The sequence below is a fragment of the Mustela erminea genome, chromosome 6, assembly GCF_009829155.1.
Source record: "Mustela erminea isolate mMusErm1 chromosome 6, mMusErm1.Pri, whole genome shotgun sequence".
Lineage (NCBI taxonomy): Eukaryota > Metazoa > Chordata > Mammalia > Carnivora > Mustelidae > Mustela > Mustela erminea.
This window is the reverse complement of record NC_045619.1, coordinates 19,551,053-19,575,055: the sequence shown is the minus strand read 5'-3', so window position 1 is coordinate 19,575,055 and position 24,003 is coordinate 19,551,053. Positions and strand designations below refer to the sequence as shown.

The following is a 24,003-nucleotide window of genomic DNA, read 5'->3' as shown; positions in this document are numbered from 1 at the left end:
TCTGGATAGGGAATGTTTTCTCAAGTTCTATGTGAGTAACCTCAAAATTAAAGCTAAGAGTTTCAGAATCCTAAAATGAAATCGTTTATTAAGAAGTATAGTAAATTACACAGCATGTGTCTGTGGTAATTGGCAAAGAGTAGAATGTTTATTCTAATCTAGAATCATAGCTAACTTTAAAATATATTAAATGATGCTATTCTTATTGGTGTGGGTCAAGAGGTAAAATCCACTCTTAGCATCTTCATTGGATTGATCTTGAATGGGAAGAAGGGACCTACATTCTTCTAATGTAATTTTTCAGACAGTACTTGTTACATTATTAATCCATTTGATATGATGATCCATACATTCTTTACTTCTTTTTTTTTTTTAATTTAAGATATTTATTTATTTATTTATTTATTTGACAGACAGATCACAAGTAGCCAGAGAGGCAGGCAGAGAGAGAGGAGGAAGCAGGCTCCCTGCTGAGCAGAGAACCCCATGGGGGACTCGATCCCAGGACCCTGAGATCATGACCTGAGCCATAGGCAGAGGATTTAACTCACTGAGCCACCCAGGCGCCCCGATCCATACATTCTTTAATTCAACAAATAGTTCTTAGATCCCAGGATATAGCAAAAAAAACCCCCAAAAAAACCAAAAAACAAAACCAAGACCAAAAATGTCCATCTCCTAAAAAAGAGTTTTATAAAAGCTTTATAAAACTCTTTTTAAAAAAAATCTATTTACAATCTATTTTAACTTAGGTTTAAGAATGGTGAGGAGATTATCCCTGGTCCAAAATCAAGATACCGAATTAAAGTTGAAGGCAAAAAACACATTTTGGTCATAGAAGGAGCAACGAAGGCTGACAGTGCAGAATATTCTGTAATGACAACGGGAGGACAATCGACTGCTAAGCTCAGTATCGACTGTAAGTAAGATGTCCTTGGATGTCTTCCAAGTTGGCTAACTATTGGTGTTGCATTTGTTAATTCAATTTTAATTTCAATCTATTTGATTTCTACTTCTGGCAATTTTAAATATGTAAAATTAGATTCCATCCTAACTGAGTGTCTATGTCACATCAGTCAGGGTCTCTGAGATAGAAACCAACTACTCAATTTAATAGTAAAAACAGGGGGAAGGGATAGGGTGGCTGCGTGATGGACACTGGGGAGGGTATGTGCTATGGCCAGTGCTGTGAATTGTGTATGACTGATGATTCACAGACCTGTACCTCTGAAACAAATAATACCTTATATGCTAATTTTTAAAAAGGGGGAAAAAACAGGAAAACACAGTTTTGGGGAGTATAAACATCACCTTCCAGAGAAGTTATCCAAATAGTTAAGAAATACTTTAATCCCAAGACCACATAAATAGATAGTAAATACTTCAATGTCATATAAAATCCTGATGTTTGCATAACCCATGGGTGAATTTGCTATCTATTCATTATATAAACATTCAGCATTCTGAAGTTACGTTTAGAGTGTGAAGAAAGTTGCTCAAACCAAGAAGGCTCAAATGAGAACATTGTAAGAAATTATTTGCTACCAGGATCCAGAGGCATACGAGAATTTATGTACTTCCCCAAATGCCTCCAAATAGTAGTCAGTCCTCAACAGCAGAGTCTGTCTCTTCCAATTAACCGTGAGAATTAAAATAACAAATCTCACAGGAAGTTTCATAATACATGCAGAGCAGAAATCCTGCTTCCTGACTTCTTACATAGTCCAGTTGTGATCCATAGGATTCCTGGATTATTCAGAGGTTATCTCAGTTACACTCCTTATGCTTCACAGAACTGCGGCCATTTTAGTTTACTATGAAAAAAGTTTTTCAACCATAGGCAACCTGAAATTTGTTTCATTTAAAGCAATTACAAACAAAAACAAAAACAAAACACACCACACACACACACACACACACACAAAATAAGTAAATAAAGCAGTTACAGCCAGTTCTGCTATAATGCAGCATAGGCATTTCTAAAATCATTGAGCTATACGAAGTCATGCAATAAAACCACAAGACTAATGGAGAAGGTGAGGTTATGGGTACAGCACTCAAAAATTTTGTCAGCCGTACATTAAAAAAAAAAAAAGAAGAAGAAGAACCAAATTTTAAAAAACCAGTATCACAGTTTTACACATGTCAAATGGTTAATAAATATGGCACTTTACATTAAGTGAGACCTGGAATTTGCTTGTGTGAGTGGTGCTGGAAGTGTTGCCGCTAGTGAGCCACTGGGAAGTGATGGAAAGAGGTTATTTGAAATTGGACAGACAGTGGTAATTTTAGATGTGCATGAGTGTGGCTCATACCGCATGGGTGAATTCAGGGAGCTGGTAAATGTTCAACATGTGCGTGAGTGCATTTTGTGCGTTCTTACCTGGCTCAGTCAGCTGGGTGCTATTTTCTCTTTTTCATGAATCAAATCATGCATCATCAAAAACAAAATTTTTGTTATGTTCCAGTTGCCCCCTAACATATCAATTGCACCAGAACACATTTTCATTTTCAAAACAAGAAACCATCTTGGCCTCTCCGGTGTTTGGATTTGGCACCTATAATTATCTTTTTTTCTGTAGTGAAACCTCTAAAGGTTTTGACACCTCTGACTGACCAAACTGTACACCTTGGAAAAGAAATCTGCTTGAAGTGTGAAGTCTCTGAAAACATAACAGGAAAATGGACTAAAAATGGCCTACCTGTTCAGGAAAGTGACCGTCTAAAGGTTGTTCACAAGGGAAGGTGAGCAAGTCACGTGGCTCATAAGGGAGGGCTGGTCCCCATATCCTCTCTCTTCACTTCCTAAATTATATATTTGGTGAGGAGGATTGGAGAGTTGTCCTAAAGAGAGGATCTGTGTCTGGTTCTTTGCTTCCAAATAGCAAGAATATGTGATTTCTCTGTTCTACGTCCTGTCCTACCAGTGAAACTTTACCTGCACCTCGTGGCTTCGTGCTTTGACTATTCAAAAGCTGTTAACCGATTCTTTCCATCTAAACATGAGGTTAAAGGATTGATATTGAGTCCTAGTTAAGGAATGAATCAAAATGGATTAACAGTCAGTAATTAGTAAGTGTCATGTGACCTCCCACAATTTGGGGGGTGGACATAATACCCTGGAATCTAGCAAATATCTTAAAAGGCAAAAGTTCTTAACCTTGGATCTGTGGATCCTAGGAGATCGTGAATCCTCTAAAGCAAGGTCTGTGTATACAAAAATACACACTTTTCTCTAGAGAGAGGATCCATGATGTCCATCAGATATTCACTGACCGCCCCCCACCTCAGAGAGTTAAGAACTACTGCTTTTAGATTTGGGATAAAAAGCCAAGGTCAAGATTATTCTTGGTAAGTTCTTAAATCTTAAAGTGTGGCACTGGTGAGATGTTATATTTCAGTCTTTTTTAAAAGCTATATGATGAGACAAGAATAATGGACTCTGCATGCATGATAAGCATGTTGTATTCATACAGATAATTTCATAAACTCCAAAATGAATATTTAGTGTAGGTCAATAATAGGATAATTAAGCCTTCACATTCATATTCTCTCTCTCAATTTCCTGATCTTTCTCTCCAGCTAGCACTAAAAAGTTAATCAGATAAAGGCCAGGTATCTCTTCAGTTGGGCGGCAAACCATCTAAATCTTTGTAAATTCTTAGAAATGTTTTTCTTGTTTCCTTAGAATCCACAAGCTAGTGATAGCCAATGCTCTCACTGAGGATGAAGGTGAATATGTATTTACACCAGATGCCTACTCTATTACTTTGCCTGCCAAAGTTCATGTTATTGGTGAGTAGATGAATCGTTGCAGAGTTTTATATTCATGTTTTGTTGTTGTTGTTTGCTTACCTTGGAAATATAACACATATGAAACTGTGATATTTAAAGAAAAAAATGCATGAATTCGTATGTCATTAATCGTAATAGTTGATTCTTACGAAGTCTTATAGTGAAGTTGTTTTGCAAGGTCCCCGGCACCTACTACTTTGACTCCTCTTATATTCTTTTTAGCCAGATGAAATATTGGTTACTACCAGTATTTACCACTAGGAAAGTACTAGCCCAGATATTCACACAGAAATGATTGTCTGATAACAAAGGCTATGTTTAATATTCTAGATCCTCCTAAGATCATCCTGGATGGTCTTGATGCTGACAATACAGTTACAGTAATTGCAGGAAGCAAGCTTCGTCTTGAGATTCCTGTCACTGGAGAGCCACCTCCCAAAGCCATTTGGAGCCGAGCAGATAAGGTTTGTTTTGCTTACATACACACACACACACACACACACACACGTACCCACTGATGATCCCACTTCCCATTTTCAATTAGATGAAAGAAGAAAGCAATATACACACAGGGGTTCAGTAGAGATATAATTCCTTTGATTAAGGAAGATGACTAATTTTCATGCAAATATAATCATCATTCATTTACTTTTCATATTTCTAACTATTTACTATGTGACCAGGCAGGTTTGTGTCTGTGTGAGTGTTTGTTGTTGTTTGGTTTTTTTTCACCAGGCAACTTTTTATGTACAGTGAACAAGATCCCATTTTTCATTCTTTTTAAAAATTCCTTTTTAAACTTAAATTCAGTTAACATAATGCATTATTATTTTCAGAGGTAGAGGTCAGTGATTCATCAGTCTTATATAATACCCAGTGCTCATTACATCCTGTGCCCCCTTATGTCCATCACTCTGTTACCCCATCCACCTCCCCTCCAGCAACCCTCAGTTTATTTCCTATGGTTAAGAGTTTCTTATGGTTTGTCTCCTTCTCTGATTTTGTCTTGTTTTATCTTTCCCTCTCTTCCCCTATGATCTTCTGTTGTGTTTCTTAAATTCCACATGTTAGTGAGATCAATTGTCTTTCTCTGATTTACTTGTTTCGCTTGCCATAATACCCTCTGGTTTCATCCATATCATTGCAAATGGCAAGAGTTCATTTTTTGATGGCTGAGTAGTATTCCATTGTATATTACACCAAATCTTCTTTATCCATTCATCTGTCCATGGAAAACTGGGCTCTTTCCATAGTTTGGCTATTGTGGACATTGCTGCTATAAACATTGGGGTGCAGGTGCCCCTTTGGATCACTACATTTGTATCTTTGGGGTAAATGCCCAGTAATGCAATTGCTGGGTCATAAGTTAGCTCTATTTTCAACTTTTTGCGGAACTTCCTTACTGTTTTCCAGAGTGGCTGCAACAGCTTGCATTCCCACCAACAGTGTGAGAGGTTTCCCCTTTCTCCACATCCTTGCCAGCATCTGTTGTTTCTTGGCTTGTTAATTTTAGCCATACTGACTGGTGTGAGTGGTATCTCATTGTCTTCGGATTTGTATTTCCCTGATGCCAGTTGATGTGGGGCATTTTTTCATGTATCTGTTGGCCATTCATATGTCTTCTTTGGAGAAATGTCTGTTCATGTCTTCTGCCCATTTCTTAGTTGTATTATTTGTTCTTTGGATATTAAGTCTGACAAGTTCTTCCTAGATTTTGGATACTAGCCCTTTATCTGATATGTCATCTGCAAATATCTTCTCCCATTCTGTCCTCGTCTTTTGTTTTTGTCGACTGTTTCCTTTGCTGTGCAAAAAGCTTTTTATCTTGATGAAATCCCAATAGTTCATTTTTGTCTTTGTTTGCCTTGCCTTTGGACACGTGTCTAGCAAGAAGTTGCTGCAGCCAAGGTCACAGAGGTTGCTGCCTTTGTTCTCTAGGACTTTGATGGATTCCTATCTCACACTTAGGTCTTTCATTCATTTTGAGTCTATTTTTGTAGATGGTGTCGGAAATGGTCCAATTTCATCCTTTTGCTTGTGGCCCATTTTTCATTCTAATGAGTATCACAGAATGGAGTGGAAGAGAAATAGACAATAAATTATTAAATAAGTAAATGAGCAAAACCACTTTGGATAGTAATAAGTGCCTTGAAGGTTTTTTTTAAAAAACAGAGTAATATGATTAACAAGTGATTGTGAGGTAAATGACCATAGTCTTTCTGAAGAACAAGGAAACCATTATGTGACGATCAAAAGAAAAAGATTTCTGGGTAAAGTCAATGCAAGTGCAAGGGACAAGAGGAGAGGAGAAAATGAGCTTGATGTGTTGAAGGAGTTGAAAAAAAGCCAGGAGTTGAAGGAGTTGAAAAAAAGCCACTCTGCATCAGAGTGAATGATGAGGGGAATAATAAATAAGGTTGGAGTGGTGGAGTAGTAGTTCAAATGTCACTCTTGGGCTCCCTATAAAATGTATTATAGGCAGTAAAACTATCCCATATGATATTATAGTGATGACCACCTGTCATTATAGATTTGGCAAAACCCACAGAATGTAAAACACAAGAGTGAACCCTAATGTAAACTCAGACTTTGAATGATAATGATGTGTCAGTGTAGGTTCATCAGCTGTAACAAAAATACCACTCTGATGTGGGATGTCAGTTGTGGAGGAGGTTGTGCATGTGTGGGGAAGGGTATCTATGAGAAGTCTCTATACTTTACACTCAGTTTTGCAGTGAGTCTAAATCTGCTTCAAAAAGTAATTTATTTGGGGCACCTGGCTGGCTCAGTTGGTTAAGCAACTGACTCTTGATTTCAGCTCAGGTCATGATCTCAGGGTCATGAGCTTGAGCCCTGTGTTAGGCTCCAGTCTGGACATGAAGCCTGTTTAAGATTCTCTCTCTACCTCTGTCCCTCAACCCCACTCTCTCTTTCTTTAAAAACAAAACAAAATAAAACAGAAGAACAGGAAGAAGAAGAAGGGGTGCCTGGGTGGCTCATTTGGTTCAGCTTCCACTTTCAGCTCAGTTCATGATCCAGGAGTTCTGGGATCGAGCCCCATGCGGGGCTCTCTGCTCACGGGGAGTCTGCTTCTCCCTCTCCCTCTGCCCCTCCACCCTGCTTGCTCTCTCTCTCTCTCTCTCATGGTTTCTCTCTCTATCTCAAATAAACAAATAAAGTTTTTTAAAACAATAAAAATTTTTTTAAAAGAATAATTTTTTAATAAAAAGGATGAGTTTCTGTTTTCTATTGGAAAAAAAAAAGAACATCGTTGAGCTTTGGGACAACCTCAAGCAGGGAAATAAATGTGTATTTAGAGTTCCCAAAGAGGACCGAAGAATATGTAAAGAAATAAGGATCAAAATTTTTCCAAATTTGATAAAAACTAAAATTTCAGGTACAGGAATCTCATTAAAACCTAAGTACAAGGAACATTAATAAAACCACATCAAGACCCATTATAATCAAATTGCTCAAAATCTGTGATTAAGAAAAAAAGACTTAAGTAACCAGAGAAAAAAGTCCCATTAAATGTATAGAAACAAAGACAAAAGTGACAGCAGATCTCTCTAGAAGCAAGGCAAGTGAGAATACAACGGAGCAACATCTTTAAGGAAAAAACGATCAACCTATATTTCTATGAATGCTAAAATATTCCTTTTTTTTTTAAGATTTTTATTTATTTATATTACAGAAAGAAACACAATGAAGGGGAGAAGGAGAAGCAGGCTTCCTGCCTAGCAGGAGCCTGATGTGGTACTCAATCCCAGGATACTGGTATCATGACCTGAGCCAAAGGCAGATGCTTAATGACTAAGCCACCTAGGCATCCCTGAATTCTAAAAAATTCTACAAATCCAAAAAAAACCCTATCAGTCTAGAGTTCTATACTGAGTAAAAAAAAATAATTTTTAGAAATGAAGGCAAAATAAAATTGTTTTCAGATATACAAAAGCTGAAAGAAATCATCACTGGTAGACCTGCACTACAAGGAATGCTAAAAGAAGTCGTTAAGGGGCGCCTGGGTGGCTCAGTAGGTTAAAGCCTCTGCCTTCAGCTCAGGTAATGATCCCAGGGTCCTGGGATCAAGCCCCGCATCGGGCTCTCTGCTCAACGGGGAGCCTGCTTCCTCCTCTCTCTCTGCCTGCCTCTCTACGTACTTGTGATCTCTGTCTGTCAAATAAATAAATAAAATCTTAAAAAAAAAAAAAGAAGTCCTTAAGTCAGAAGGAAAATGATGCCAGATGGAAACAATTTTTACAGAGGAACAAAGAACATCAGAAATGATAACTACATGAATAAACATAAGAGTTTTTTTCTTATTATTTAAATCTCTTAAAAAGGTTATTGACTCATTAAAAATAATAACCATATGCTGTAGTGTTTGTAACATAAATGTAAGTAAAAATTATGACAATAGAAACATAAAGTCAAGAGGGGAGAAATGGAAGGTAAGAATTAGGAGGGTTGAAAGGGAGGTATGCTATTTTGATACCACCTGAAGGTAGACTGAAAAACATGTATACTGTAAGCCCCAAAGGAACCACTAAAATAATAAAAAGTTATAGTTAATAAGCCAACAAAAGACATAATATGAAAATCACAAAAAATATTTAATTAATCTTTAAAAAGGCAGAAAAAGAGGCATAAAGTACAGATGAGACAAGTAGAAAACAAATAACAAGGTAATAGAATTGCAAAGAAAAATAAATAAATTAGAGATTTCAATATTCTTCTCTCAGTAGTTGATAGATGTAGACCATCAGTAAGGCTACTGTGGGTTTGAAAAATAGTGGCAACCATCTTGATCTAATTAGCATTTATAGAACACTCCACTGACAAATGCAGAATGGGCATTATTTTAAAATTATATATGGTGGGCGCCTGGGTGGCTCAGTCCGTTAAGCATCTGCCTTTGGCTGGGGTCATGATCCTGGGGTCCTGGGATTTAGTGTCACGCTGGGCACTCCCTGCTTAGCAGGGAGTCTGCTTCTCCCTCTGCCTGCTGCTCTCCCTGCTTGTCCTCTTGCGCTCTCTCTCTCTCTCTCTCTCTCTCTTTCTCTGTGTCAAATAAATAAACAAAATATTTTAAAAATATAAATAAATAAATAAAATTACATATGGAAAGTTTCCAAGATAGACCATAAGTAAGTCTCAATAAATGTAAAAGTATTTAAGTCATGCAAAGTATGTTCTTTGATCACAGTGGGGTTAATTAGAAATCAATAGCAATAACATATGGAAATTTTTCAAAATTTGGAAACTAACACTTTTTGGAATAAATCATGCATCAGAAAAAAGAACCACAAGGGAAATTAGATGTTTATGAGCATACCACTAATCATAATTTTCAGAATGCTACTAAATCAGTATTAAATAGCCCCATATCAATTAAAGAAATGAAGTTTGTAGATAAAACCTTTCAGAAAGAAAATTCCAGGCCTAGATGGCTTTATTGGATAATTCTATCAAAGATTTAAGAAAAAAATAATACCAATTCTACATAAACTCTTCCAGAAAATTGAAAAGAGAATAGGAGTATTTCCCAACTCATTTTTGAAGTCATTCCCTTATAGCAAAACTAGGAAAAGGCATTTGAAGAGACTATAAACCAAAATCACTCATTAACCTAGATGAAAAATTCTAAATAGAATTTAACAAATCAAATCCAACAATATATAAAAGGAATAATACATTATGACCAACTGGGTTTTATCCCAGGAATGCAAAGATTGGTTTCACATTTGAAAGTCAATTAATATAGGGAAGCTTGGGTAGCTCAGTTTGTTAAGCATCTGCTTTCAGCTCAGGTCATGATCCAGGGTCCTGGGATCAAGTCCCGCATTGGGCTTCTTGCTCAGCGGGGAACCTCATTCTCCCTCTGCCTGCCATTCCCCCTGTTTGTACTCATGCTGTCTCTCTCTGACAAATAAATAAAATCTTTTTTAAAAAAAGAAAATCAATTAATATAATTCACCGTATTAACAAACCAGCAAAAAAAAAAAGTAAGCATGGTCATCTCATAGATAAAGAAAAACATTTGACAAAACCCAAAATCTATTCCTAATAAATATCTCTCAGCAAACTAGGAAGTAAAAGGAATTTGCTCAACATGATAAAAAAAAAATCTGTGAAAATCCTCCAATGGCCATTTTACTTAATAGTGAAAGATTGAATGTTTCAATTCTAAGATTGAATGTACAGATCAGCAGCAAAAGAGAGATGTCCGTCCTCACAACTTTTTTTTATTTAAGATTTTATTTGAGGCAGAGAACACATGCAAGAGAACACAAGTGGGATAGGGAGACCTGGGGGGTAGGGCTCAATCCCAGGACCCTGAGATCATGACCCAAACTGAAGGCAGCTGCTTAATCAACTGAGCTACCCAGGTGCCCCCCATCTCACAACTTCTATTCAACATTGTAATGTTGAATAGAACTTCTATTACAACGTTGAATAGAAGTTCTAGATAGGGCAATCACGCAAGAAAAAGAAATAACAGATACTCATATTGGAAAGGGAAAAATAAAACTGTGCTTATTGTTATTATAGATGACACAATCATAGATGTAGAAAATTCAATGTAACCTACAAAAAATATGTCACAAATGGTCATAGTAGCCTTATTTATAATTTTTTAAAGATTTTATTTATTTATTTGACACAGAGAGAGAGAGCAAGTGAGCACAAGCAGGGGGAGCAGCAGAGGGAGAGGGGAAAAGGAAGAAGAGGGGAAAGGAAGAAGGCTCGATCACAGGACCAGAGTCATGACCTGAGCCGAAGCAGATACTTAACCAACTATGCCATCCAAAGTCCCCAGTAGCCTTATTTATAATATCCAGAAACTGCAAACAACACAAATGTCCATCAGTAGATGAATGGATAAACAGATTACAGGATATTCACACAATGGAATACTACTAGCAATAAAAAGGAATGGATTATTGATGTATACAACAACTTAGATTAATAATTATGCTGAATGAAAGAAGCTGAATAGCAACAAAAATATTTCTAAAAATGAACAATACCAAATCCTTTTAAGGATATGTAACAACTAAAGACTCATACATATATCACTGGTGGAAAGGCAAACTAGTACACCCACTGGAAAACAGTTTGGTAGTTTTTATAAAGGTAAACATGCACTTGCATACAACTCCACAAGAAAATTCCTAGGTATTTACCCTAGAGAAATGATATGTGTCTGTACAAAAACTTGTACATGAATGTTTATAACAGCTTTATTTATAATCATCAAAAGTTGGAAACAACCAAAAAGTCCCGTTGTACAAACATACAGTTTGTACATGCATACACCAACTGCTCATGGAATATACACTCGGATACTACTCAACAGTGAAAAGGAAGGTACTACTAAAACATGTAGTAACATGGATGAATCTAAAGAGCATTATGCTAAGTGAAAGATGACAGATCCAAAAGACTGCATATGGTTTCAGTCCTTTATATGACATTCCAGAAAAAGGAAAACTAGAAAGACAAGTAACAGATTGGTGGTTGCCAGGGACCAGTGTGGAGTGAGTGAGTTGACTGTGAAGGACCATGGGGATACCACTGGGAGTCATAGAAGTGGTCTGTATCTTGATTGTGGTGGTGGTTGCACAATCACACAAGTTTATAAAAATTCATAGAACTCTGTGTCTAAAAAGTGTGTGAATTGTACTCTGATAGCACAATAGACAAGCAAACAAAATGTTGAAAACAAAAGAAGATAATATAACACCAGCCTAAATAAGTATTTTTCTTTTCACATTAAAAAGAAAGCAGAACATCTTCTATAATCTTAAAATTAGAATTTAGCTAATGTGAGGAAACTTTCTTTGTTTTTTTTTAATTAACATATAATTATTAGCCCCAGGGGTACAGGTCTGTGAATTGTCAGGCTTACACATTTCACAGCACTCACCATAGCACATACCCTCCCCAATGTCCATAACCCAACGACCCTCTCCCTACGCCCCTACCCTGCAACCCTCAATTTGTTTTGTGAGATTGAGTCTCTTATGTTTTGTCTCCCTCCTGATCCCATCTTGTTTCATTTTTTCCTTCCCTACCCACCAAGCCTCCCACTTTTCCTCTCAAATTCCTCATATCAGGGAGAGCATATAATCACTGTCTTTCTCAGATTGACTTATTTCGCTCAGCATAATACCCTCTAGTTCCATCCACATCATCGCAAATGACAAGATTGCATTTCTTTTGATGGCTGCATAGTATTCCATTGTATATATATACACCATATCTTCTTTCAATTATAAAACAGAAGAATTATGAAAACTATAAGCTATTGCAGGTATTTTTATTGCTGTCACAGTTTTTTGTTATTGAAGACGTGTGAGTCCTAATCCAAACCCAAAAGAGTAAAGAATTAATTTAATCATTATTAGAAAATTACCCAGTTTCTAAATTACCTTGACCTTCTCTGTGTTTTCTTTTTGTATACTGGCTGTTCATTGTCATGTAGGAAGATGATCTAGGAATCAGAAAGTTGGAATGCTGTTTTAAATTTCTGATTTAAGAAAGAAGGAAAGTAGTGAAGGAGAAGAAAAGGGGGAGAAGGAGGTGGAGGAGGAGAAAAAAAAGAAAGAAAATATAATGAAAGGCCCAACCTACCCTGTCTTTACTTAAGGAATTAGATGTTCATTATTTTATGTCCTATTAAAGGGAAAAATCAATACTCAACAACTTGTATAGAAAATAGGCATTGTGGTCTTCTTCAACCCTTTTCGGTATTTCTAAATTTTCAAGACATATAAGGAAATGAGCAAATCATGATCAGTTCCTGATACGAATTTAAATATTCTAATTTCACGTCCAAAGAGACTCCTCTCCTTAAACAACAGTTCTACAGTCATATTTTTGTCCTCCAGATTTTTCTTTGGTGAGTTCATGGTTAGTGGGCTTTTGAGACAAATCCCACAGCTTCCTGCTGTGTAATATGGAATGTTAATACCTTTGTCCTTAGGATTGGTGGAGGATCACACTAAGAACATGTATTTTAGGCATTAGCACCACATCCAGCTTAAGTTCTAAGGCACTCTGGAGTAGTCCTTGTCAGATAGGTCATGCTGTATTTTGTTTCTCTCCTTCTTAGGCTATTGCGGAGGGCAGTGGCCGGATAAGAGCAGAATCTTACCCTGACAGCAGCACTCTGGTCATTGATGTTGCTGAAAGAGATGACTCTGGTGTTTACCACATAAATCTGAAAAATGAAGCTGGGGAAGCACATGCAAGCATCAAAATTAAAGTTGTGGGTAAGTGCTCTGGGTCAACAGACTTCTAGAATCAAGTTGACATGTCCATATGCAGAGTAGACTTGGGCAGCTCTTGGTTCTCTTAGCTCTTCTGGGTAGCCAACAAAGGAAAACACAGTATAGCTATATTTTATAAATCACCATTTTTCTATCTTTGCCACTTCTTTTCTTTCCTTGCCTTCTCTTTTCTTTCCTTTCCTTTTTGAAAAATTTCCTTCCCAGGGCACCTGGCTGGGTCAGATGGTTATGCTTCTGCCTTTGGCTCAGGTCATGATCCAAGGTCCTTGGATCAAGCCCCACATCAGTCTCCCTGCATCAGGCTCCCAGCAGAAGGAGTCTGCTTCTCCCTCTCCCTCTGTCTCTGCCCCTGCTTGTGTGCTCTTTATTGCTCTCTATCTCTCTCTCTAATGAAAATAAATAAATAAATAAAAATAAATCTTTGAAATTTCCTTCCCTTCTCTCCCTTCCCTTATCTTTCTCTTCTTTTTTCGTGCCTAGAGGTCCAATTGTATAAATGCATCACTAAGGTTAATCATTTGGGGCTGCTGGTCATTAGCTCTTCATAGCCGTATTCCCTTTCGGTGCCCTCTAAACTCACTGAAACACAATTGCTAAACAATTTCCAACATCACAATCATCGTAGAAGAGTAAGATCTTCTTTTTTGTAGGAGATCTTCATTGTATAAGAGTAGGGTCATCTAAGGACCTCCTAAGTACAAGTTTGAACAGGTGAAATGAGTCCAGCGGATTATTGATGGTCCAAGTTTTTATGGTCTCTTCATCTCACTTCATTTTTCCCTTAAGAAATATATTTCAAATGGACCAGAAACTAAGGTCACTTTATCAGGCACTGAACTATAATAACAGGACATGGTAATTTGCTATTTTTGACTTGGATTTCTACCAGTCAACATCTTTATTATTCCAAATAATTTATAACAATAGTCCTTGATTCAGTTCTGCTGAAAGTTCACCTTGTATTTAAAAAAACAAAAAACAAAAAACAAAATCACATCTGATATTTATGCAGTAATTTCTTAGTTGCCATTTTCAAGGTAAAGAACAAGTGTCTTGGGGCGCCTGGGTGGCTCAGTGGGTTAAGCCGCTGCCTTCGGCTCAGGTCATGATCTCAGGGTCCTGGGATCGAGTCCCGCATCGGGCTCTCTGCTCAGGGGAGCCTGCTTCCCTCTCTCTCTCTGCCTGCCTCTCTGTCTACTTGTGATTTCTCTCTGTCAAATAAATAAATAAAAATAAAAAGAACAAGTTCTTGAGTTCCATATGGGACTTATTCTCTAATGTTGTAACACTAAAGAACTTGAATACATTATTATTTTTACCTTTATTGGGCCCACTGTCCCTTATCCCATATGGAGTGTGACTTTTTGCCTAAATTAGTTACTATGTGCATTTCAATAAGAACGGAAAATTATTCAGAAAAAAAATGCTTCAGTGATTATCATCAAAAATCCCTTTTTCAAGTGACATTTTTCATTGTGCTCTCATATATGCTTACTTTATTTTATTTTTTTATTCTAGTCTATTTATTCCATTTTTTTGCTTACTACAGATATCCCTGATCCTCCAGTGGCACCAAATGTGACAGAGGTGGGAGATGACTGGTGCATCATGAACTGGGAGCCTCCTGCCTATGATGGAGGGTCCCCAATCTTAGGTAACTACATGTTAGTCTGTCCATGAACCTGCCAGTGGAGTTGGAATCCTTTTTATGCTGATTAGTATAGAGGGCCTTTTAAAAACTGCATTTAGAAGAAGACCTATCATACTGTGACTTTAAATATCCATTCAAATTGAAATGTATGTTGGAATTCTCTGTAAGTACTTGCAATTTAAATAACTCTGATAACTCTAATATTATCTAACTGCCTATTCTTTTTTTGTTTGACATTTACATTTAAAGTCTAACTTTAAATTGTCCTAGTCAGTAAATGTCTACTTCCATAGAACTATGTCTATGAAGAAATTTCTTTTAGAGATAAATACTTAGAAGAATTTGCTTCCCCTATGGAACAAGAATTTTTTCTACTTGAAACTCATAAAACTGGTCATTTCCCTCTTCTTACCTACATTCTTGGGACTCGGAGCCAAATCTATTACTCAACTATAGGAATGGTATAAGTTTCTACAGTTTACGTATCTGTGATTCATTTTTCTTTCTTCTCTTCTTATACAATTTTATTGTATTATTTTTAATATTTTAATATTATATTCTTTTTATCCATGTCCTATAACATTAATGTTTATATTCCCTATTATCTCTCTCAAACAACTGATGGGATAAGGTGGCTTAAAAATATATGCACACCTAACTACTTCACTTAAGTGCTGAGAATATGAGAAATTTTAAGAATTCTAACACTTGACAAAGTTTAATTTTGGAGACCATGGAAAAACCTCAATTTCCACTTTGTGTCACTTGCAGGATACTTTATTGAGAGGAAGAAGAAACAAAGCTCCAGATGGATGAGGCTAAATTTTGATCTCTGCAAAGAAACAACTTTTGAGCCCAAGAAGATGATTGAAGGTGTGGCCTATGAGGTCCGCATCTTTGCAGTGAACGCCATTGGCATCTCCAAGCCCAGTATGCCCTCCAAGCCTTTTGTTCCTTTGGGTGAGTCAAGAGAGATGCGCTTCTGTCATGCAGATCACTGCCCTGGCTTGTGACTGCTCTCTTTCCACCTCTAAATGGAGCACACCTGGAAGCTTCTGAGAGTGGTGGGTGAGCAGTAGGTTGGAGGCAGTTAGGGACAATTTTCTAAGAAACTGAAAAACAGCTTTGGTAGAGTTGAATGTATTCATAATGTAGACCCTGGAATTTACTACCAAAATTCCAGTGAGAGCCGTAGGTGGCTCTGGAGTCTGCTTTCCTCTTCAGGCACTTATCTGAGCCCAGTGACACAGGAGCACTCCCCATGTGTCCTGAAGGTATAACCCAGCACCTAGGTGTAAGCATTGTAACTCAAACAGAGACCACTTCAACAAAGCACACTTGAAAACTAGTCTCTTTGCTTTACGATCACACTTTAATGTTATCTATTGATCCAACAAAGTCAGTTCTTTATTTTTTATTTTTTAAGATTTTATTCATTTATTTGACAGAGAGAGAGAGATGACAAGTAGGCAGAGCAGCAGGCAGAGAGGGGGTGGGGAAGCAGGCCCCCTGCTGAGCAGAGAGCTCAATGATGCCGGGCTCGATTCCAGGACCCTGAGACCATGACCCGAGCCAAAAGCAGAGGCTTAACCCACTGTCCACGCAGGCACCCCAAAGTCAGTTCTTTAAAGACAGATAAACCAAGAGAAAATGTCCACACTCTTTTTTGGTAGTGAAGTCCTTTCAGTGGAAAGGAAATTTAGTGCAAGAGTTTGCACTTTAAAGTTAGAAGGTTCTGGGAAATTTATTCTAGATTATTAGATCTCATTTGGCTTTTTTCAACTTCCTTAGGCCTCCCAGTCTCCCTCGCCAATCCAAACAGGAGGGAAAGTGTGGCAGCATTTCTAAAAATTTCTATGCCTGGCAAATCTTTGCCTTCCACACAGTATAGGCTTGAGGAGTCGTCACTGAATTTTATTAAGACATGGATGGGTCTTCTGTGTACATACTTATTTGTATCGTAGTTCATTTTATTACAGCTTATGCTGTAACACCATAGTTATTGTCTTCTGTTTCTCTCTCTCTCTCTTTTTTTCTTATCTCCGAAGCTGTAACTAGCCCTCCTACCCTTCTGACCGTTGACTCTGTAACTGACAACACTGTCACGATGAAGTGGCGGCCCCCAGACCAGATTGGTGCGGCGGGTTTAGATGGCTATGTGCTAGAGTATTGCTTTGAAGGAAGTAAGTACAACTGGTAGTTAAAATGAATACCATCATCAATAGGTGAGATAAGCTCCTCCTCTTTCTTTTGTTGTTCATTCTTGGGAAATCTCCTTCCGCAGAAAATGACAATAGGTAAAGGTCATCCTTCTAACGTGGATTAAAAACTTAGTCCTTCTTTGGTACTCGATGCTAACAAATGGAGATCTCAAAAGTATCCTAGCTAGCCTACCAGATCAGACAACATGATAGGTCTAAGACGTAGGAGTAAGGGAGTCTGACAAAACTTCAGGGATTTCCACCTCTTGAATTTGAGGGTTAAAATTGTACCAAGCAAAATAAAAGTCTAGTTAGGATGAAGCAAGTTAGAATTCTAAACCCTATACTAAGCAGAGGTCAGCTATCAAAAGCGCTGCCTATTTCTGGGTAATAAAGAGAGATCATATTTGGCTAGATGGTGATCATCCCCTACCTTCCTAAAGAAAAAAAAAAAGAAGAATTAAGGATCTCTTTCAGTGCTTAGAGAAAGCAGCATTAAACACCAGAGAGTGTATTTCAATAGATTTGACATGTGACAAAACTTGTCTCTGTAGGGGAAATTGAATCACTTAAATGATTCAGTGCCCCTCCCCCCCAAAATGCTGATAGAAAAAGAGAAATGACACAAGAAAATATGGGCCAGAATGTACCTAAAATCAAAAATGATGTAAAGTTCACTGAAAGCATCTTGTGTTTTTTGATTTCCTACTTGACATGATTTGAAAATTGGCGAATAAAACTACCCCAGTTTGAACTCGGGTTCCGCTCTAGATGACGGGAGGTAGGTTAACAGTCCACCCGGGAAGCGTGTTCCTATCTCCATAAATGATAGGCCAAGACAACCTCTGAGGAAACTCTTTGGATCCCAAACTTTAACATGGATCTTACATGAAGGACAGAAACTACAGAGCACATTTGAGAAATCAGGAATGTGAACATAAAGCACCTTTCCAGGAGGAAAACCTCTATGGAAAAGAAACTTCGTATGAAGAAACAACTGCTGAAAAGGAAATCCCAGGCCCCTGGATCGGGACATCCCTTGAAATGACCACCACTGGTGTCTGTTGTGGTTGCGGGGGGAACAAGAAAAGGGGTGGGGGAGGGGCAAGGCATCCGGGAAGAGTTCCATTTTCATTTGCTTGGCTCCCAGAATACTCTGCTTGATTTCTCCAGGGCTTAGAAAGCCACTAACCAAAACCAGTGGGGACATTATGAGAAAGTTCCCAGGTATCCCCGTGTGGGAGTGGGGTAGTGTCACTAATGCAACAGATAGATTCTTGAGTGCTTCAAAATAAGTTTTATGGCCATTCCATCCCTCCTCCCCACCCCATTTCAAAAAAATCCTGAGTAATCCACTCTGTTATTTATATCACCCCCAGCAGCAAAATCTCCCAATCTTACATGTGATGTGGCTGCTGAGCACGAACATTTGTGTACGTATGAAACAGAGCAAATTCTTTACTCTTTTCTTTCTGATAGGTTTAAAAAGTAAGAAGATACAGCAAAATGATAGATGGCTGTCATTTTGATGTTACCCACCTTAGATAAAATACAACGAAGTGTATTTTACATAATTTTGTGTGTGGTCTGTGTAGATATATATGTATATGCGTTTATACATATATATATGTACACAGTCATTATTATGTATCTATTTTGCCACATAACATTTTGGAATTAGCTTTCTATGGAAGTTCTTTCATAACGTGTATATCTTTCTTCTTGCAGTCTTTTCTTTCTTTATGTGGCTGCCCTATTCTTCATTCTTTTTAATGGCTGTTGTCCTCCAGACTAATTTTCTGTAGTGTTTAATGCTTTTAGATATGTCAGGTTTTATTCTGTAAGAAAATTCATTCTTTTATAAGATCGTGTGTTGGTTTTGAGTCTGCCTTTCTCTTGTTTTTTGGGTTTTGGTTTTTTGTTTTTTTAATGCCTGCAGCACATTACTCTTCTTTGTTGTCTTCCTTCACACTAGCTCTTTCTTTTCTTTCTTAAAAATTCTCCTCGTGTATCAAGTAACTTTCGTATTCCTTCCCCTTCTCTCCGACACCATTTTCTTTCGTTTTCCTCAATAAAAGTGGTTCAGATGTGAAGGGATAGGCTATTTTTTCTTCCCCTCTGATCTTGTTTCGTCCTGTTTTCTCTTGAAATTTCTCCTTTACTAGGTCTTTACTCTTTCAAGCACATTTTCTGTCTCCTATTTTCACTTTCTCATCAACTGTCTCTTCACTATGAAAATACCAGCACAGTAGCTCCCAATCTGACCATTGGCTTAAAGATGTATCTCTTTTTTGATGTCCTATTGAAATTTTTAAATTTTTATCAGTCCATATGCCCTTGCAGCCACCAGGATATTCTGTCTCCCTGTTCCTTCTCCCTGATACTTCTAGAAGGGATGGAATCAGAGAGAGGAGAAGGTTCCGTGGGCTTCCAGTCCCCTGCTCCTCTCCTGAGAAACTAGAAAGGCATCATCCCAAACCAATGGGGTGTACTCACGACCAGTCCAGGAGCCAGCAACATTCCCTCCACCCCATGTGAAACTCAGGGACCCAGGCAGACTCAATTTGTTTTCTTGACTGCAGAACTCGTTGCCATGGCAACGGGGGGAGCTGCCTCCAGAGCTGCTGGGAAGACAGAGTTGACTTTATCATGAGTGCCCTCACTCCCAGCCTGTGACGATTGAACCCCTTGGTGGAAGCACTATGTTCCCTGGGTTACTGGGAGGACCCTCCCAGGCTGAGGGGGCAGGAACAGGTCAAAGGACAGACTGTTCCACTGTGTGCTACACCTCTGTGGAGTCCAAGACCTGCTCCTCTTTTCTCTTCAGGGTCTTGCTTTGTTCCTCTCTACCTCTTGTTCCCACAGCTGGAAGTGCCCAGCCTCTTTTCTCCTCCTCTTCTCTGTGGCAGGTGCCTCAGGACAATAACCGTAGTCTGAACAGAGCAGGCTGTGGCTCTCCTGAGGAACTTCCCCCTCCCTAATGTGTTTGGTCTCTTCCGTCACTGCTCTGAAGACAAATATCTTTGCATACTTTGCATACTTTACTAACAGAGAATGCTGACTACTGATACGATATTCTTCTGGTGTGAAAGTGGGTGTCTTTAATTAATTTTAATGACGGATTCTCAAAGGTACATCAGCAAAACAGTCTGATGAAAATGGGGAGGCTGCATATGATCTACCAGGTAAAGTATTCTATGAAAGCTTTCGAACTTTTTTTACTTACGATAAAAGTTTCTGGGAATGTTCCATGACCAGGCATGAAGTACACCTACCACCCACACACAAACAAGCCCCTAGAGATCAAGGGAGTGGGTGGGCAGTGAATTAATAATGTGGAATACAAACTTTCTCCCCCTTCCCCCACTGAGGGCATAATGCATACAAACTTTTAGAAGGTGAAATATTTGCAAACCCCTCTCTTGCTGTTATAGACAAAGCCTACCAAAACCTTTTAAAAATATCAACATTTTTGATCAAGGTAAAAAGAAGAATGCCAATTCCTTAAGAGGTCTTGGCTCCTACCCAAGCTGTGTTTCCTTTTTACCATGGATATTAGCTTCTTGTCTTCATAAATGGGAGCATGATCAGACTCCCTGGGCCCATAATAGTGCCTCATAATAAATGACCAGCTAAGATGAAACAGAGAGATTATGTGACCATAAAGGTCTGTGTCTCTCATTCATAAGAATAGCATTTTCGTTTTCCAAAGTTTAACATGTATAGGTGGCTAAATGTCATGACTATGTCAATCCTTATAAAACTGAATTGGAATAAAACTGCTACAAAACTCTTGGGGACAGTTACTATGATTCAGAATACTCCAGTATCACTTTAATTTCCTGAATCACAGTAACTGTCCCCAAGAATTCAGGATACTCTAGTATCATGGTATCTTGAATAAGAGGTTTTTCAGAAATAGCAGAATCTGATTATCCTTCTTCCTGTCATTTACATTAGCCATTCGAGACCATTTTTCATTTAAATATGAAAAATGCTCACCCATGTAGTATGACTCCAGACCAAAAACGTATTTCCTCCAACGGATTTAATTATGAGTCAAATGCTAGTTTGGAGCCGACTGTACCAGTTAGGGTGATTTCTTTCACTAAATACCATTTCTCCTTGTTTTCTTTCTCTTTTGTGGGTTTTAGCCGAAGATTGGATAGTTGCAAACACAGATTTGATTGACAAGACCAAGTTCACCATCACAGGTCTGCCTACAGATGCAAAGATCTTTGTGCGTGTGAAGGCTGTGAACGCCGCAGGCGCCAGCGAGCCCAAGTACTACTCCCAGCCCATTCTGGTGAAGGAAATCATAGGTAGGTAGGCAAGACTTTTAGAATTTTGTCTCCATTTCCAACATCACTTGGTTTTATGTTCTAACCCCCTTTTTTCTCAAACCTTTCTATTTTGCTATCGCTCCTTTGATGTACAGTCAGTGCCCCTCTGGAACTTAGGAATGAACAAAACATCTCCTTTCCACCAGTGTGGAGGTCAGTGTTCGCAACTTGGTACAAGGACCAGTTAGTTAGCCTCACCAGATCCCGTGAGCCAACTCTGGCTGAGCTGCCGATTTCCATAAAGAGAGGGAGCATGAATGCAGCAGGGGACACAGCAACAATATGGCTCCGACGGGTCTGCGAGGCCAGAACCATCTTCATAATGAAATGAACACGTTAGTTGCCCTTTTCAGTGTTTGACATCTGCACTGGTGATACACAAGTGATGGATCCGCACAGACTCAGTCAGTGCCATCAAACTCTGCTAGTTATTTCTGTCTTCCTCACCACCTTGAACTTGTAGTTAAAGTTAAAAAGCCAGCTTTGCCTCTGCATGTTCTTTTTTGTTATTTTTTTTTTAAGATTTTATTTATTTATTTGAGAGAGCGAGAGAGATAGCATGAGCAGGGGGAGGGGTAGAGGGAGAGAGAACAAGGTGGGGCTCAATCCCAGGACTCCAGGATCAGGACCTGAGCGGAAGGCAGATGCTTAACTGACTGAGCCACCCAGGTGGCCCACCTTGGCATGTGCTTGATGAAGCATAAAAATTATTAATTCATTAAGCCTTGGTCCTCAAGGACACATTTTTCCTATGTTTATGTAGCAATGAAATGCAAAAGATGTACAGAGGCCTTACACTGCATATTGCAGTGCAATGGTTGTCTCTAGAATAGCACTTGTGTGACTGAGTGAGAGGCTGAGCTAGTGACCATTCTCAGAAAATTTTATTTTTACTTGAAAAAGAAATGACTGGCTATTTGGCAGGTATTTTGTAGAAAATGAAAGCAATGAGCCTACCACTTCAAATAAAACAAGTTACAGTATTTGTTGTCAGTGTTTCAGTGAAAAAAAATAAGCTTTTAGGGAAAAATTAGAATTTTGGAAAACTTATATCCACCCCCATAGACTTAACTGCTCTCAACACTTATAACTGTTCTCATTAAATAGGCAGTGATATTAATGGATGTAATTTTTTGATATTGAATAATGGAATGTGTCAGCATCTGGAAGATCTACATAATTTGGTGAAGCAATATTTCCCAAATGACAAATACATGTTAAAAACATGCATCAGTACAATGTATATTAAAAATGTAAGCTAGACCAATGGATTTTAATGTAACAGAGTGTGAAAAGTTAATTGAAATAGTTTCAGATTCCACATTTTCCCTCACCTTTAAGAAATTACAATTTATCGGGGTGCCTGGATGGCTCAGTGGGTTAAAGCCTCTGCCTTCAGCTCAGGTCATGATCTCAGGGTCCTGGAATCGAGCCCCACATCAGGTTCTCTGCTCAGCGGGGAGCCTGCTTCCTCCTCTCTCTGCCTGCCTCTTTGCCTACTTGTGATTTCTATCTCTCTGTCAAATAAATAAATAAAACTTTAAAAAAATTATAATTTATCATGTTTTAGTTTAGAGTCAAAAAGGAATATCCAAAATTGTCTAAAAAGCTTATTAGACTATTTCTTCAGTCTGTGGGAAGCCAGATATTCTTCACTAAATGACTTCAACTTATGGAACATATTGAAGTCAAATTGAAGGCAGGAAGAAGTTGGAGATTGCAGATCTCCTCTATTAAGTCAGACATTAAGCAGACTTGCTTAAATAGAAACTAATGCCATTAAAATGTTATTTATGTTTTTATTTTTAAATGAATAACTAAATATTTCAAATATCCTGTTTTAATTTCTAATAGGGCAAGTACTGATATATACGGCACACATAAACAAAAGCTGAGAAATTGCTTTTTTGAGTGCGAACCTTGATAATATTTAAGAGTATAATAGAATACTGAGACAACATGTCTGAGAGTTGCTGCTTCAGGGGAAAGAACACTGGACGGGGGCCTGGGTATCTGGGTTCTAGACCATGTTCTGCCACAGACTCGTGTTGTGGCTGCCTGAACCCTTTTAGAAGTGAGTTATGGGATAGATGTTTGGGTGGTTGGTTGGGTGAATGGATGGATGGGTGGGTGAAAGAAAACATGAAGCTTGCACATTTTCTTAGTGGATTCTAGAGACAGCCTGTGTAAGTTGAATCCTGTTTCTATCATGTGTTAGCCGTGTGACCTCAGGCAGGAGACTTGATCTTCCTGGAGCCTTAATTTCTTCATCTGCAAATCGGGGATAATAATAGCACCTGACCCATCAAGAGGCTCTGAGGATTAAATACATGGATCCATGTTGCTGCTTAATAGAATGCTTGTAACATAATAAGCTCTCCATATGTGTTAGCTTTTATTGTGATGATTGTTTAGTTTACTGCAGAATCTGGCTGAGTTTTTTTTTTTTTTCCTCATTTGTAAAGTTAGGGAGCTAGGGGATCTCCAAGTTCTCTTCCAGCCACAACATTCAGTAGTCATCATCATTGTCACCATCATCATCATCATCATCTCCTAAAGATTTTTGAGCACTTATTATTCTCAACTATTATGCTAAATGCTTTACGTGGATAACCTTATTTAATCCTCCCAAGAGTCATACAAATTAGATGCATTAATCATGCTGATTTTATGGAAGAAAAGTCTGAAACCAGAACTCCTATATATTAGATCTAAGA

General features: G+C 38.2%; 1 protein-coding gene across 9 annotated transcripts in view; it reads left to right on the top strand.

Annotated features, from left to right (window-relative positions):
* The window catches only part of MYBPC1 (myosin binding protein C1), an 87,861-nt gene that overhangs the window by 48,099 nt on the left and 15,759 nt on the right, over positions 1–24,003 (top strand). For 5 of the 9 annotated variants that reach the window (XM_032346604.1, XM_032346608.1, XM_032346610.1 and 2 more), the window contains 11 exons: positions 753–919; positions 2,583–2,745; positions 3,689–3,795; positions 4,126–4,259; positions 12,914–13,073; positions 14,641–14,745; positions 15,514–15,702; positions 16,791–16,925; positions 18,323–18,376; positions 20,075–20,128; positions 21,098–21,265. In XM_032346604.1, the coding sequence (XP_032202495.1) occupies positions 753–919; positions 2,583–2,745; positions 3,689–3,795; positions 4,126–4,259; positions 12,914–13,073; positions 14,641–14,745; positions 15,514–15,702; positions 16,791–16,925; positions 18,323–18,376; positions 20,075–20,128; positions 21,098–21,265 (1,436 nt within the window). The remainder of the gene's footprint in view (positions 1–752; positions 920–2,582; positions 2,746–3,688; positions 3,796–4,125; positions 4,260–12,913; positions 13,074–14,640; positions 14,746–15,513; positions 15,703–16,790; positions 16,926–18,322; positions 18,377–20,074; positions 20,129–21,097; positions 21,266–24,003) is intronic. The other 4 variants (XM_032346607.1, XM_032346609.1, XM_032346611.1 and 1 more) reach the window with 2 other exon arrangements.